Source organism: Neolamprologus brichardi, chromosome 12 (genome assembly GCF_056152115.1).
Source record: "Neolamprologus brichardi isolate AB-2024 chromosome 12, ASM5615211v1, whole genome shotgun sequence".
Lineage (NCBI taxonomy): Eukaryota > Metazoa > Chordata > Actinopteri > Cichliformes > Cichlidae > Neolamprologus > Neolamprologus brichardi.
In genome coordinates this window covers 25,898,863-25,914,768 of record NC_142115.1, presented here as the reverse complement: position 1 = coordinate 25,914,768, position 15,906 = coordinate 25,898,863, and the positions used below count along the sequence as shown (strand labels likewise).

Here is a 15,906-nt window from a genome sequence, read left to right as displayed (position 1 = left end):
ACTATGACAAATGACCTTTAAAAATGTACTGGGAAATTCCACTGATTCTTTACTGGCAGAAAGGTATAGCAAAACAATAAACCTAACTGTGGCAGTGTTTTGAATGTTTTCTACCTGCACAGGATGTAGTTAGTAACACCTCGAGTAGTTAGTACATTGGATGGATAGCCTGGTAGAAGAGTTCGTGGTTGGCAAAAAAAAAACAGCCTCAAACTCAAAAAGAGTGCATAAAAAATTAAAAAGATGGTAATTGTCTGTAGTGGCTTTCTTTCAGTACAAACTATGGCAAAAACACCTAAGTATTAATGAACAGGCAGCTAAATCCACTCAAAATCTGCTTACTAATAATGTAATTTGTTGACGAAATTTGAAGTATGTGCCTTACAGGGTGCCGTAGCTGAGCCGGCTAAGCTATGTAGCTGTTTTGTGGCTAATAACAGATCGCTGCTAGTAGCTTTTTTCCTAATGATTAGACACGCAAAATAAAGACTCAAAGCGGGCAAGTGTCAGCAACCAAGCAAAGTGAGTTAATTTTCATTGGTTTAGTTTGCTGTGGAAATGTTAACACTGTCAGTCTCACCCAAGTTTAAATATTAGCTCATTGTTAGCTGTTGGTTAGAATACAGCTGAATTCATAACAGATTTTACATGGAACCAGGTAGTTTCAGTTACATGTAAAATCTGTTATGAGTTAAAGTCTATTCTAACCGAAAGCTGCAGCGATACGTTTGACAGTGTCCCTGAAACGATTGCGTTCTTGTTCAGTCATTAATAGCTTTGTATTAAAAATATCCTTAAGTGGTGAAAAAGTGGCGATGTTCTCGGTTTAGTTATTTTCCTACAAGAAACAGAGAGACATTAATTTGGCTGTTTTAGATCATACCTTGAAAACAATCAGAATAGTCGTTGATAACTGTTTTTGACTCCGCTATCGGTGAACTGTTATTAATTCTGATTGTTTCGACTGTCTTAATAATGATTGTACGAGTTGAAGTTATTTATCCATTAAACGTCTGGTCAGAGAGAAAAAAAATCATACATCATTATTTATCAGTACCACAGACGTTCAGTTCAAGTCAGTTCAGTTTATAAAGCGCTAAATCAAAACAAAAGTTGTCTTAAGACGCATTGTATTGTAAGGTAAAAACCCTGCAATAATACAGAGAAATCAGAGAAAACCCCAACAATCATATGACCCCCTATGAGAAAGGGCTTTGGCGACAGTGGGAAGGAAAACTTCCCTTTTAACAGGAAGAAACCTCAGTGGAACCAGGCTCAGATCAGTGGCCATTTGCCACGACCTGTTGGGGTTGAGTTGATGAACATAAGACAAAGACATGCTGTGGAAGAGAGACAGAGGTTAATAATAATTAATAACTAGAAAGTGCATTTTCTGAAGAAACTGCAGTGTGAATGCTTGAATCTGAATGTATGCACTGAAATGAATTAATTGCTGAATTTTGAGTTAAAAATTTTGAATGGGATGAAAAAACTGAATTTTGAACCTGAAAACCAAAGTGCTGAACTGCTAAAAGCTGACATTTACACAGAAGAAGTTGGAAAATAGCTGAAAATTTTTTAAATGTAAATGAAAAAAACCTAAGAAATGAGAAAATAAAATTTAGAGTCAGAAAACATCTGAATGAATATTAAAAGTTCATAGTCTTTGAATCACTGAATAACTAAAATGTTATCCCTCCACTTGGATCCACACAGTTTAAAAAGTTTACATCTCTGAGCTTTTAAAGACACGGTGTTGGACAGAGAACAATGATGGCGACGTTTTGAGGGTAAAATGATGGCTGATGAGCAAACACTGTGGACACAGCAGCAGTTAAAAGAGAAGTGTTTAAGATGAATCTTGGCAGAGTGAGACAGAGCTCGTTAGGCAGGCAGGTGTGAGCCTGGTTGCTATAGTGACTGCACCCAATGGCTCCCTACACACACAGACAGACATGCGCCTCACTTTTGATGCTTAAAATGAACAGAAAAGTCAGGCCGAAACAAATCGTTCCCAAATGAAAAGTACAGGTCGTATTGACAAAATTCTTTCACTGTGAGCACCAGCAATGTCCAGTCTACCAAATTCTCAGTTTTCATGGCTGTGGAGTTTATTATATAGACGTGGTGACAGTGTAAAGACACCATGCTCTTCTGATTTTCAAACGAACCTTCTGAGCCATTTTAACATTAGAGTCTATGGAAGAGTTGGAGGGAGGAGGCTGTGCATTGGTGACATTTATGAAAGAACCATAACACCTAGTACAATAGTAAACACATTGGATGAAAGAGGACAGCGATGGCTACGTTTTGAGGGTAAAATCAGACCTGTAGAGCAAACGCTGCGGACACAGCAGCAGTTTTAAAAAAAGATTTTAAGATTAATTTTTTCGCTCCTCTCACTCTAGCAGTTGAGCTGTCTCACTCTAGCGCCAACATTCCGTCCCATAAACACCCATTATAAACTCTGAAACGGGTGAAAAAACATCATGAAACTTAAACTGGAACTGAAGAAAAAGTATAATAGATATTGAAAAGATAAATACAAGTTGAAGAGTTGAATGTCTTGTCTTCGTTTTAAAGTTTGAATGGTGGCTCTATGTCAACGTATGTGGAAGTAGTAAGAGTTTAAAAATGAGTAAGTTGAATGAGGATTTGAAGGGTCTCCCCATTGAAATACATGGGAAATTTTTGTTGAAAAAAGTTGAATAAAATTAAAAATATAAATATTAAAAATGCGAAAAATACAAGCAGTCATGTCCAAAAGAAGAGGAATCTAACGGTGTTTGAATGGTTTTTCTAAGTTGAACGGTTTTGAAGGAGTAGGAGTACAAAAAACGTACGGAATATATAATAATAATAAAATAGAAGAATAAAGATTAGAAGAACAATACTGTGAATGCTTTTACAAGCATTCACACTAATTAAATGCAGATAGGTCTGTTAACACATAGTGAGTGAAAAAGGTGACTGAAGAAGAAACACTGAATGTATTATGGGAATCCCCCAGCAGCCTAGACCTGCAGCGTAACTCAAGTTCAAGGTTCTTTATTTGTCACATAGTTATACACTTATAACACACAGTGAAATGTAACCTGACACGCTCCTCGACATGTGCAAAAATGGGGGGGGGGGGGTGGTAAAGGAAGAACATTATATATATAGTATATACATTAGGTGAATGTGCAGTAGTAGCAGCAAGCAAGCAGGGAGGATAACTAAGGGAGGATTTAGTCACCTGATCCAACCCTAACTATATGCTTTATCAAAAAGGAAAGTTTTAAGACTAATCTTAATAGTAGAAAGAATGTATGTCTCCCAAATCCAAACTGGAAGCTGGTTCCACAGAAGAGGGGCCTGAAAGCTGAAGGCTGTGTCTCCCATTCTAATGTACAGTGATGTAACACAGAGAAGCCGTTTGATGGAGAAGTATAGAGAAGGTCAAAACGATCTGCACTCATAGTCCACATGGACTATGATGTTTGGACAAGATTAAGAGTAGTTATATCAGATTAACAGGTCAGGTTGAGCTGTTTGAAGAGGTAATGCTGAGATCCTTTGGACATGTGCAGAGGAAGGATAGTGGATACACTGTGCCAAGTATGCTGAAGATGAAGCTTCCACAAAGGATGAAAAGAGGAAGACCACAGACAAGGTTCTTGATGTAATAAAATAGCACATGCAGAGGGTTGGCGTGATAGTGAAGGATGCTAGAGATGGGGTGACATGCAGGCACGTGGTCCAGCATACAACCTCTAAAGCAGGGGTCCCCAATCCCAGTCCCGAGGGCTGGTGTCCCTGCAGGTTTTAGATCTCACCCTGGGTCAACACACCTGAATCACATGATTAGTTCATTACCAGGCCTCTGGAGAACTTCAAGACAGTTGAGATGGTAATTTATCCATTTAAATCAGCTGTGATGGATCAAGGACACATCTAAAACCTGCAGGGACACCGGCCCTTGTGAACTGGGATTGAGGACCCCTGCTCTAAAGGGAGCAGTTGAAAGAAGATGAAGAAGGAGAAATGTTTGGCTTTCCCTTTAATAAATTAATTAACTGCTAAATCATGTGTTTTATTGTTAACTGACTAATGATTTCAGTTCTATCTTGGAGGCAGTCAGAAATGAATCATTGAATTCAGTTGAAATACAGCTCAAACATATGTGCAAATCAGGGTCTTTCCTCTTCATCGTAATAAATACTTACTGTATAATAATATTGTTGGGAATTGCAATGACGTATGACTTTAAATGTTAAATAGCCTGTGCTTAAAGAACAAACACGTCCTCTTGTTGTGCTTATTGTTAGTGCATGCAAAGTTCAGGCTCTTTCGCTAAATGTCCATTTTATGTTATTATAATGAAAAATTAAGCTCAGGTCATTCAACTTAGTGTTAAAAATCGTTATTGAGAGATGATTATGAGATGGAAGTGTAAACACAGCAAATATATGTTTACCTTCTGAGTTGGGGTTTATGAGCTCTATTCACTAAATGGCCCATTTTGCTGTGACCTATAAGTTTTGTGTAAGTGACGTCAGAAAACGTTCATAACTACAAACTGTTTCTCTTTACAGATTGGAGAGTATGGTTGTGAATCTCTGCTTGCCACATTTTCACACGACAGCTCATTGTAACAAGGTGAGATATATTTTATAGACCTGCCACATAAAGGTACCCTCCCCTCCTTTCTTTTTTTATTTAACTATTTTATTTTTTGTTTTTTAAAGTCCAAGAAAAGGCTTGATATGTTTTTAGATAAGCAGTTCAAAGCAGCGCAGACAGATGCAAAATGACACAGGAAGTGGAGGACAGTGATGTAAAAATAAAAATAAATAAAAAACCGGTGGGATAAAGTGCTGTGTGGGAGACTGAATCACAACCGTCCTTGTGTTCTTTTCATTGGTATTTTTTAATCCGATCATGGCTGTCTTTTTCATCACACTCAGAGGATTAAAAAAATGAATGTTATCACCTTCAAGAAAACAGTTTTTTTTTTTTACTCCACATGTGCCCTATTTATGTCTTTTACATGGCTCGTTCTCATTTCATATGAGCTTTCCGTGTTTAACCTTGTGATGACTCTCTCGTGAGCATGTGAGGCATGTGTACTGTAATTGTTTTCAAATTTTCTCATATCTGCTGTCAGTTCGATTCAGTTTTATTTCTATAGTGCTAAATCACGACAGTCGCCTCAAGAAGCAGTCAATCCTACATTACTACAACATAATGTAGCTTTTCTCTGTACATTTTCAATTTCAAGCTTTCACTGAAAAACACTGACACCAGTTTAATTTTCTTCTCCAGCTGTGCGCAGATGGCTATGATGTCACAAATCTTGTATCAGCTGACCCTGCCCTCCGCAGACGTGGCTTTAAGCTGGAATATTTCCTTCGTCCACCTGTACAGGTAAGATTTCACTGTCATACTTACCTATTATTTAATGTCATACTCATTAAATAATAGGTACCAGTAGAAATAGTATTTGGTACTGAAAAAAGTACCACTACCTTTTATTTAAATAATAAACGCTTGAAAACAGGGAATTTGGGGAAAATGTGCAGGTCAGGAAGACACTGAGGAAGAGTCGCATATATTATATTTTATCTATGGTTTTTTGTTTGTTTTGTCATCTTTTTGACTGTATTTTTGTTTCCAAACATTAATTATGTAGAGTATTATGTTGATGGGGCTGAACACGGATATCCAACTGTAAAGTTTATTTTTATTCTTGTTACAAGCTTAAGATTTGAACCCCTTTAAACCAGAATGCAGTAGGTGTTCTAAAGAGGTCTTAATATGCTTCCTTTTCCTTAAGTCTGTTATATCATCTCTTTTGTTCATTTGAAAGCTGTGCAGGTTATTTTTTTTCCTCATAGAAAACACCGTTCACTGACTGAGCACCCAAAGTGTATTTGTGCCAAAAATGCAACAAAAGGGTAAAAAGCCAAAAATGGCATTTAAAAGGAAAGTCAGATTTACTAAATGTGCATACACACCTGCATGTATTGTTCCCTTCATGAATCACGCTTCAATAGGAAATGTGTGTTCAGCCTCTTTGTGCATAGAAATGGTAAATGGTAAATGGCCTGTATTTGTATAGCGCTTTTACTAGTCCCGCCTAGGGACCCCAAAGCGCTTTTACACGTCCAGTCATCCACCCATTCACTCTCACATTCACACACTGGTGGAGGCAAGCTACAGTTGTAGCCACAGCTGCCCTGGGGCAGACTGACAGAAGCGAGGCTGCCATATCGCGCCATCGGCCCTTCTGGCCAACACCAAATCGAGAAATCGAGATTAGTAGTTCTTACCATCATGTTTTTCTCTGGCAGCGATGGTACATTTGTATGTTTAAAGCAGTCAGTTTAAACAAAAACTTTCCCACATTGTTGCAATGAACTGTGGTATTCTCCACTGTGGGATGTCATGTGACAGTTTAACTTTCCTGAATATGATTTATTTATTTGAGTTTTTATGGAGAACATATCCTGTATTTTGATGAGGATTCATAATGCATTGTAAGAGTCATATTTTAAAAAAAACTAGGTATGATTATTATAGTAATGTGTTTATATCCGTACCTTACACATTTTTCTTCTGTTCCTTTAAGGTGACATTGAAGTTTGGCTTCCAGGTGGAGCTGTGTAGGGTGGATGTGGAGTTGTGGCCCTGGGGTATGGACAGGGGACAGGCTTGCAAGAGACTGGAGATCAGCACCAGTTCTGATCCGTTACCTTCTACAGGCACCAAAGATTTTCCACAAAAGAAGCAGATACAAGCGAAAGATCAGAATGCAGCAAATAGACGAGAACCTCGAAAACATGAGAGTAAATCTCAACAGAGTAATGGCCACCAGTGGAGTCTTCAGGCCCAGCAGTGGAGTGAAGGGACTCCAGGTGAGCCTCAGAAAAGAGGCTGCATGTTCAAACATCAGACAAACACGGAATCCAGCAATTATGAGCCAGAGTTTAAACTGGTGGCTCGTTGCGAACTAAAGGAGGAAACCAAAGTCTGTTTCACACGTTCAAATTTTTGCCCCAGGGCCCCGTTTCTGTCCTCGCCTCCTCCACAACCTGCAAACTGTCTGCAAGAGGAGCTATGGAGCCGAGGTTTGCTCTCGCTCGGGGCTGTGACAAAGCTTCGTGTAACCATGCCTTATGGTGGTGCAGCATCATCTCTGGGGCTGAAATCTTTGACTGTGTGGGGACAACCTGCTCGCATCTGCCCTGCAGAAGAAGTGGAGAGGATCAAAAAAGTCCACGAGGCCAGTGAAAGACGGCTACAACAGCCTGCATTTTTTGCACCCCCTATCAGACAAAGCAAGCAGGGACTGCAAGAACCTCCAAGGTATTTGTGTAATTTCACAAGTAGTAGAACTAATTATCAGGCTGTCACATCTATACTGTTGGTTTTAAGTATTGATGTGTGCCAATATGTCGTTTACTTTGGTAGTCATTCCATCCCAGAAGAATTCCTTGATCCACTCACACAGGAAGTGATGATGCTACCTATGCTGCTGCCCAGTGGTGTATCAGTGGACAACTCCACTCTAGAAGAGTACCAGAAGAGGGAAGCCACTTGGGGTAGACCCCCAAACGACCCTTTCACCGGTGTACCATTCACTTCAACCTCCCAACCTCTTCCTAACCCCCAACTGAAAAGTCGCATTGACCACTTCCTGTTGCAGAAAGGAATGACGAGGAGGGATGGGATGTTGGGGAGAGGAGTTACAGGAGAGAATACACAGGCCTCAAGACTTCTAGCCTCCAAAGTACACGAACAGTCTCAGAGCTCTCTGTGCCTCAGTAAAAGCTCAAACAGTGGTGCTGCTGAATATAATGCTGACACCAGAATCACAAACAGGACTGTGAAGATAGAAGATGCAGGGTCAGGACCTTTGTCAGATAATAAAAATCACACATCTGAGCCTTTAAGTAAAGGTAATAAGTCAGCATTAGACAGGAGAAAGAAACGGGATTTAAGTGAGATTTCCAAAGAATCCAAGGACACATTGACACCTGAGAGGGAACTCCAACTAAAAAAACTAAAAAGTGATGGAGTTTCTGGTGAGTATAACATGTAAACATCCAAACCAGGGGTGTCAAACATAAGGCCCAGGGACCAGAATTGGCCCAATCCAGCTGGATGGCTTTTGAAACATGTAGTTAAACTTCTTTTCTGGAGTTTTACTGGTTTGGCCCATTTAACCTCCTAAGACCCGAACTCTTCCACAGTATGCATTTTTAATTTCTCTTTGATATTTGGGCTTATTGGGGCCCGATGAATGTAAAAACAAAGAATTACCAGATTTTTTTTTTTACCTTATTTTTGTTTTTAAGAAAAATAAGAGCCACATATGAGGATATTCGTTTAAAATTTGATAGAACAGTAGCAGTATAATGTCCTCGTAAGTGGATATCAGGCCCTTGTAGAGCAAAATTGAGTATTTTGGTCTAAATAACCCAAAATGTGATGTCCACATATGTGGACGCCAGGTCCTAGGAGGTTAAGATCAAAGTATGTGGACAGACATGTAAAATGAGTTTGACATCCCTGATCTAAACCATATCCATGCCATTTTTTCAGTTTGTCTTGATTGTTGACTTCTCTGCTGTCTTCATGTTTGCTTCCTCATTGTGCACCTTCAGTTCCGAGCTGCAGCTCCCACGAGCAGCGTTTATCTGCTAGTCTGGATGAGGCCCTCTTCTCTGCCCTGCAGGGCCGGCCCTCCTTCACTTCAAATTTGCCCCAGAAGCGGGTTAGTCCTGACTCTGAAACGCTGAATACCACCCAACAGCGCCAGAATTCAGGCTTCCTGAGCAGTTCTACAGGTAGGATTTGCACCCTCTGATACATTTGAGTAAATACTATTCCCAAAGTATATAACTGTTGAAATATAATAAAGAAATGTGGAGAAGTTGTTTAGAAATCTTGTTTTTGGTGTAGTCAGTTTTGATTCATGTCAGTTAGAAATAAAACAGAGGTATAAAACCATACATGAAAATTTCTCTGACCACTTCGCTGCTGCTTACCTCTGTTCTGAATAAGTTCCACAAACTCAATTTTGTATCATTACAGTGGAGAAAAAAAATACTGAAAAACAAACCTTGAGCCTATGTTCAAGTTTAAAGTGCCAGTGAAGTGGGAGAAATGCAAGTGTTCAGTTTTACTAGATACATTTGTAACATAAGAACCAGATGTCTACTGTTTCCCTGCTGATCATTGCCACAAAAGACAAAACAAACAGTGTTTACTTTCTAGAGTGCTGTCACGCTTTCTCATTCAATGCTTAACCAGAGTTGCATTTACATTCTTTAAATGTTTTTCTGTATTGCTCTCCCTTTGTAAAGCACTCTGAGTGACCTTATATCCAAATCAGTTTGACTTAATTTAAATTGGTTTAATATAATAAACAGTGCCCCAAATGCTACCTGGCTACAGAACATTGCTTAAAATTTTATGGCAGAAGTATTTAAAGTTTGTTTGAAATTAAGTGAGTATTAAGTGATTCTCCCCCACTCCATCTTAATAGGTGAGAAGATGTGTTCTGCGTGTTCCTGTTCTGTGTCCCTTTACTCCACCTCAGCATCATCCGTCTACCGTCTGAGCTGTGGTCACTTGCTCTGCCGCGCCTGCGTGCAGAAGGAAGCCAATCCTCTGAGGTCGGCCACTACATCAACATCCAATCGTATTGTGTGCCCAACCTGCCAACATCCCACCCCACGTGCTCTCATCACACGGGTGCATCACTAACATAGCATAAGAATCCAACCGACACTTACAAATTGAAGACATGATTGTATTCCAGATGTTTAAGTAAAAAGAAAAAAATTGCAACTGGAAATTCGGGATTTTATTTATGGACCGTTAACTTTTCTTGACAGTACCTTTATCACCCTTTTTGTAAGCATGACATCTTTACATTGTAAGTCTATTTGTCACGTTATAACTGCTGTTTTCACAACCACTCCTGTTAAATTGTCTGTTTTATTGTATTATTTTGTATATTTTTGCTCACGTGGATTAAAGATACCTCAGATCTAGCAGTAAATTGTATTTCTTCACATCTTCTTACACTCATATTGTCACAATATCAGATCACACAGGCCTGTTTTATTAATTTCCACAGATCAGGAAAGGACATCTGTGAAAGCAAAGACCTTTGCAAATATTGAAAAAAATATAGTTTGGATAAAGTCCTGTTCTTTATCTCCTCCACCCCCTCTTTCTTTATTTTCATCAAGCGCTGAAGTGTACTTGCAGCCTTGGGTCTGCAGTCTTTGTGTGGCCGCTCTCTGTGTGGATGCATTTGACTAGGTACGTAGAAAAGGTTTGGGCACAGAAGCAAGAGACCAAAAGAATTTAAGTGGAAATTGAGTCCAACCAAGGTTATGTGGTCATTGTGAAGAAGGAGACAGTGTTGTGTTCAGCTGACCTCCTGATGTCATATGTTCTTTGTCCTTATCTCTGTTCCTTGCCTTGTTTTCCTGTCTTAAATGGGTGAACGCAGGCAGAAGATGGAATAATAAGAACTTCCAGACACATCATGTACTAGTTTTAAATATATTTATGTGATAATAACAATAACCTTTATGTTGGTATTTCAGGTAGAATGAAACACTGACTCACACTAGATTACATTAGGTTTCAGGTTTCTTTTTAAGGAGCAGTTTTACATTAGGAGGCTGCACCTCCTCCTTGCCCACGTGTTCTTTCTCTACCTTCTGAACTCTTGAAGCTAATTACCTTTTAGAAGCCTGAGTTATTGTGCACAGAAGGGTTAAACGGAGAAATGCGAGGCAAACAGTATTCAGTTGGTGTTCACCATCACAAATAGCATAATCTGTATGTTGCTTTCCTTGACAGCATTAAGCTTAATCAAGGTCGTGATCCTGTATCCGCTCAGTAAGAGAAAAGACAGGAGTCAGTTCTGCATGTGAAATGAAGACATGGGCTGTTTCCGATACAAGTGGTAGTTAAAGTGCTTAAATTATACTGAATCACACTGTATTAGTCAAAGTCACTGACTTTATACACTTATTAGACAAAAACTTTGCTTATGTTGTGAACTCTTATTGTTTGTAAACTTTTCTTATTATACACCTTATTAGAGGTATCAAGAAATTTCTGCAGAAGACTAAAACTGCCATAATTACAAGTAAACATGTGACTTAATAGATCAGTTATTATACCACTAAATGAATGAAAACATACTAAGAAAATTAATATTAGCATTAATTAATCTAATAAAATGTGAGAAATTTATTCTCTCTGGTAATTCTTCACTGAAAACAACCATTTACTTTTAACCGAAAATTTCTTAGGTACACTCTGTAACTACCAGGTGCCATGTCGTCACATGTTTTAAGGTTTTATTTGTCATATACAGGAAATAATGGCACATAACTACCAGTAATGAAATTCTTAGGCCCAGAGCCCTCTCAATATTGCACATAAGTAATGCCTAGATATAAATAAGAAAAAGTATAAAAAATAAAGAAAAAATAAAATAAAATATATATATATATATATATATATATATATATATATATATATATATATATATAAAAGACTACAATAAATAAATACAGAATAATGAAATACTGTAGCAGCTGTAGTGCAGAGATAGTGGCATATAAAAGTACAGTGTGTATAGTGATTGTGCAAAATAAACTGTCCAATATTTCAGCAATTCATTAGCCAGATGGCTTGTGGGTAGAGACTTCATCCCTTCATAAAGGGATGGACATGGTCAGCAGCAATACTCAAATAGGCTGTGGTATTTAAATATTGCTCAACTGGTGCCAAATTGTGCCAGAACAATGTCCCTTACACCACCACATGAAAAAACAGCCAGGGTGGAGCTACATTTACATGTTGTTTATGTCAAATTATGATCCAACAATCAGTAGAAATTGAGAGTGATCAGGAAACATTCGCCCATTTTCCTGTTCTCAGCTGACAAGAGTGGGACCCGGTGTGGTCTTCTGCATCTGTTGTGTTCACAGAGGTGCTCTGCTGCGTACCTTGCGTTTAATCAACTGTAATTTGAATTCTTGCTGCTTCCCTCAGCTCAAGCCAGTCTGGCTATTTTCCTCTGACATTTGGTGTCAACATGGCATGTTCACCCAGAGAACTCCTGCTCACTGGAGCTCACTATTTCCACTTATTGGATCATTCTCTGTAAACCTAGAGATAGTTGTAAAAAAAATACACAGAAATTTTTGTAAAGTAAAATAAATACACACATGAAAGAGTATTTATTGTTGATACTTTCATGTATTTAATGACATACATTTTTTTCACTGAGTCTTAGTTATGTCTCAATTTTGATTTTGGCACTTTAGGGCCTCCTATAGTCCTGTTTGTCTGGGTCTCGGTGTTCGAGCTACTTCCTGTTTTATTTTGATAGTTCTTGTCTCTGGTGTGTTGTGTTCAGTGCTGCGGCTCCTGTCTCGTTATGTCCTATTTCTTCCTGCTGTGGTCCCATTTGTTTCCACTCCCCTGTTCACCCCTCACTGTATTTATTGTCTCTGTTTTCCCCTGTCAGAGCGTCTGTTCGCATACCCCTGTGTCTCCATGTTCCTATTGTTGCAGTTTATGTTTTCACGAAAATTTGCATTTCTTATTTTTGTACCGTTTTGCCAAACGCCCTGAATAAACTGCTCGCCTTCTATTAAAGCCGGTGTCTGCGTTTGAGTCCTCTCTCTGCTCCACTCGATCTGCTGCCGCAGATCATGAGAGAAATGTTTGAAAGTAAATTCTGTAAAACTTTTTCTTTCACATTTGGAGTACTGTAAAGTTTAATGAGATTTGGATTCACTGAAGGATGAGCTTTGAATGCTGTGACTCTAATTAAAGAGCTTCACACCTGAACCTGCACCCTTTGATGCTCAGTTTTGCCGTTTCTCATTTAACTGCTGATTAGTATAACAACAGCTAATAAGAGAGATGCAACCCCGAGCATGCAACAAGACGCTGAAAGGAATAATCAAGGTGTAATATGTTTATTTGAAAATGCTTCTCTGGTTAGGATCATTACACCCACTAGTTTTACATTAAGTCTGGAACATAATTTGTGTGACCTCTGTTGTCATGATGCTACCACATTTGTCTTAATCTAAAAGTGAAAACTACACACAGTGACGAACTGTGCATGATCATTAAATGTTCTTCATTATTCCCCTTCATTGCGGTTAATTTGGGCTAATAAATTGTTCGCAAACTCCAATTAGTTGTTCATGTTTTGCCGTTTTCAGTGTGTCAGTCAAAGCGGGGGGTGAAATTATTCAAAGTTATTACAAATAGGCGCAGTGCTGAATACAGAAATTGTATCTTCTGCTGTCGTGTCTGTTTTTGTGTACATTTGTTAGATGGCACACATCCGATGCAGAGCCACATCTGTGGCGACCTCTCGCGCACGCGTCGCGCGCACGCCGGTGGCCTTCGGGCGCGCATCCCTGCGGAGAGAGCGCAACGGGGACGAAAGTGACGTCAGGAATCAATCGCTTTGTCAAACATGTCCATCTGCTTATAAGTGAGAAATGACCGCAGTACCAGACAGACATCCACACCGGCGGAGGACACAAAGGTGTAGCGCGGCGCTCACTCCAAACCGACAGCGATGCCTCACTCCTTGTTCCCCCTGTGCGTCCTAGGACTCCTTGCGTTCTCCTCCGCCTGCTACATCCAGAACTGCCCCCGAGGAGGGAAGCGAGCGCTGACTGAAACTGGGATCAGACAGGTGAGCATTGTTCTTTCTGCTAAGACAGCATGCTTATTCTTTAACTGGCTGTGTTTGATTCTAAATTGGCTTTAGCCTATAACATTAGAAAAAATATAACCAATAGAGAAAAACGGTCCAGCAATTCACAAATTTAAAGGAATGCTAAGCAGCCTTTAAATAAGGGAAACCGAGCGTGCAATGGATGTTATGGGATCAAAATGTGAGTGGTTTACTGGGTTGGGCTCAGAAGAGCAATCATATATCAGATTTTAATAAAAACGGAAGAGAAATCATACAGATAAAAAATAAAAGTCACTTATGGAAAGGTTTAAAAAAATAGCACCAACTCAATTGAACCTTTTTTAAAGTCACAAATTAGATATTACTCATGTAGTTTAAAAATACTGATTTACAGTGAGAGACTGTAGGAAAGAAGATGGTTGTGACTTATTTCACATGCTCATATTGCTATAATTCTTCTGCTGAGGCAATGCAATGAATGTTGATTTTCTTGCATAGGAGATGGAAAAGAACGTGAAAGTATCATTGGTCTTGTAACATGATATAATATAACAGAAAATAATACTGCTAAATTCAATTCCATTCTCCTCCAGTGCAAGTCTTGTGGCCCTGGAGACAGGGGCCGCTGCTTTGGCCCCAGTATCTGCTGTGGGGACGGTTTCGGCTGCCTGCTTGGCTCCCCAGAAACAGCTCACTGTGTGGAGGAGAACTACCTGCTCACCCCCTGCCAGGCAGGAGGGAGATCCTGTGGGTCTGAGGGAGGGCACTGCGCTACTTCTGGATTCTGCTGCAATTCTGGTACGAACTGGTCTGATTGATTGACATGTTGACATGTAAGATATGAACTTCATTTCTTATTTTTGTTCTTTTCAGAGGGCTGTATGGTGGACTCTGACTGCCTGGGAGAGTCAGAGGCCACAGATCCTGTCCACGGCTCTGCAAGAGGCTCACCAACAGAGCTGCTGATGCGTCTTCTCCATGTGGCTGCCAGAGGACAGAATGAGTACTGATATTTTATGTGTGGGCGTCCATCTGCTGCTCAAGACCTGGAACTGCAACAGAAATGAAGTTCATCCATGTTCCACTATAAGCCTTGGGATCTGAACTCTGAACAATTTAAATTTTCTTGGTTCTGTTACTGTTTCTGTTTGAAGTGTCTTTCTGATTAGCTGGGCTAAAAATACAAGGGGAGAAGAACCACATTAATTGATAGGAAAACATTAGGTTTCATGTGTGCTCCCCCCTAAAAAAATGTATATACTAATGCACATACTGTAAACAAAGTTTATTCTCTTTAAGAAGACACCCGAGAGCTCCAATTTCAAAACTGAGATATAGTAGAGCACATTGTAAATAAGTCAGAGGTTAAAGATTACAGTTGATACAAGCATCCAGGTAAAACAGCAGAATGTCAATGCTTGATCAGTTGCTTCTTGTGTAGTAGAAATATTGTTGTATATTAAAAATGGGAGAAACAATACAGAATGAAAGAATGCCAAAAAGGCTCTTCTGATTCCTCATTTCCCAGAATACTCTTGAGCGTGCGAAAGATAGCGACAGTCAAAGAAACCACCACAATAACCACAGAGTAATCAGGAATGGTAATTGCTGTAATTTGATCAGTTTCGATCAAAACTGTTTTGCACACAGATTAGCTGCTCAAGGAATTACATAAACTGACTGCACTGACGCATTCATATCCACCAACCATATAACTCAGCACTGTGTACCAACATGTATAATTTGCGTAGATGAAAGATAGTGATTTCGTACTATCAGACTCCCGTCTGTGTGAATGCTAATTTGCTGCCAAATCTGTATGTGCTGGCAGTTTGTCTGCACTGTTTTTCAATCCAGTTGGCACTAGATGCAGGACCTCCCAGATTTTGACAGTTATGTTCTTTGATTGACTCAATACCTGTGTGGCACGTCAAAAATCCTAAACCTTTGGAAAGTCATTTTATGTGTGACTCATCTTGTGCTCCACACTATGAAGGAGACGCCTCAAAATCCACAGATACAAATAGACCTGCTGGCAATTCCCCAGGTTTCAGACCCCAACCACTGTGACACCATGATGACAAAACAGCTCGGAGCTGTTTTGGTAGCACAAGGGGAACCTACACGTGGGTGGCAATGTCATGTTCTGTCACCTC

At 39.5% G+C, this 15,906-nt stretch overlaps 2 protein-coding genes across 2 annotated transcripts; both read left to right on the top strand.

The window, feature by feature from the left end:
• The first annotated feature begins 392 nt into the window (after window positions 1-392).
• On the top strand, window positions 393-10,046 carry ubox5 (U-box domain containing 5). The gene is made up of 7 exons (XM_006789846.3): window positions 393-522; window positions 4,578-4,641; window positions 5,308-5,409; window positions 6,614-7,350; window positions 7,456-8,069; window positions 8,652-8,834; window positions 9,536-10,046. The coding sequence occupies exons 2-7, from the start codon at window positions 4,588-4,590 to the stop codon at window positions 9,754-9,756; spliced, it is 1,911 nt and encodes a 636-aa protein (XP_006789909.2). The 5' UTR covers window positions 393-522; window positions 4,578-4,587; the 3' UTR covers window positions 9,757-10,046.
• A 3,338-nt stretch (window positions 10,047-13,384) lies between these two features.
• On the top strand, window positions 13,385-15,252 carry avp (arginine vasopressin). Its single transcript, XM_006789845.3, has 3 exons — window positions 13,385-13,747; window positions 14,344-14,548; window positions 14,624-15,252. The coding sequence occupies exons 1-3, from the start codon at window positions 13,628-13,630 to the stop codon at window positions 14,758-14,760; spliced, it is 462 nt and encodes a 153-aa protein (XP_006789908.2). The 5' UTR covers window positions 13,385-13,627; the 3' UTR covers window positions 14,761-15,252.
• Window positions 15,253-15,906: the final 654 nt, after the last annotated feature.

Excerpts from the sequence above, each read along its gene's own strand:
- ubox5 (XM_006789846.3), top strand. The coding sequence starts at position 4,588 with ATGGTTGTGAATCTCTGCTTGCCACATTTTCACACGACAGCTCATTGT. Across the intron at positions 7,351-7,455 it reads GGACTGCAAGAACCTCCAAG|TCATTCCATCCCAGAAGAAT; the intron begins GTATTTGTGTAA and ends TTACTTTGGTAG. Across the intron at positions 8,835-9,535 it reads CTTCCTGAGCAGTTCTACAG|GTGAGAAGATGTGTTCTGCG; the intron begins GTAGGATTTGCA and ends CCATCTTAATAG.
- avp (XM_006789845.3), top strand. The coding sequence starts at position 13,628 with ATGCCTCACTCCTTGTTCCCCCTGTGCGTCCTAGGACTCCTTGCGTTC. Across the intron at positions 13,748-14,343 it reads CTGAAACTGGGATCAGACAG|TGCAAGTCTTGTGGCCCTGG; the intron begins GTGAGCATTGTT and ends ATTCTCCTCCAG. Across the intron at positions 14,549-14,623 it reads TGGATTCTGCTGCAATTCTG|AGGGCTGTATGGTGGACTCT; the intron begins GTACGAACTGGT and ends TGTTCTTTTCAG.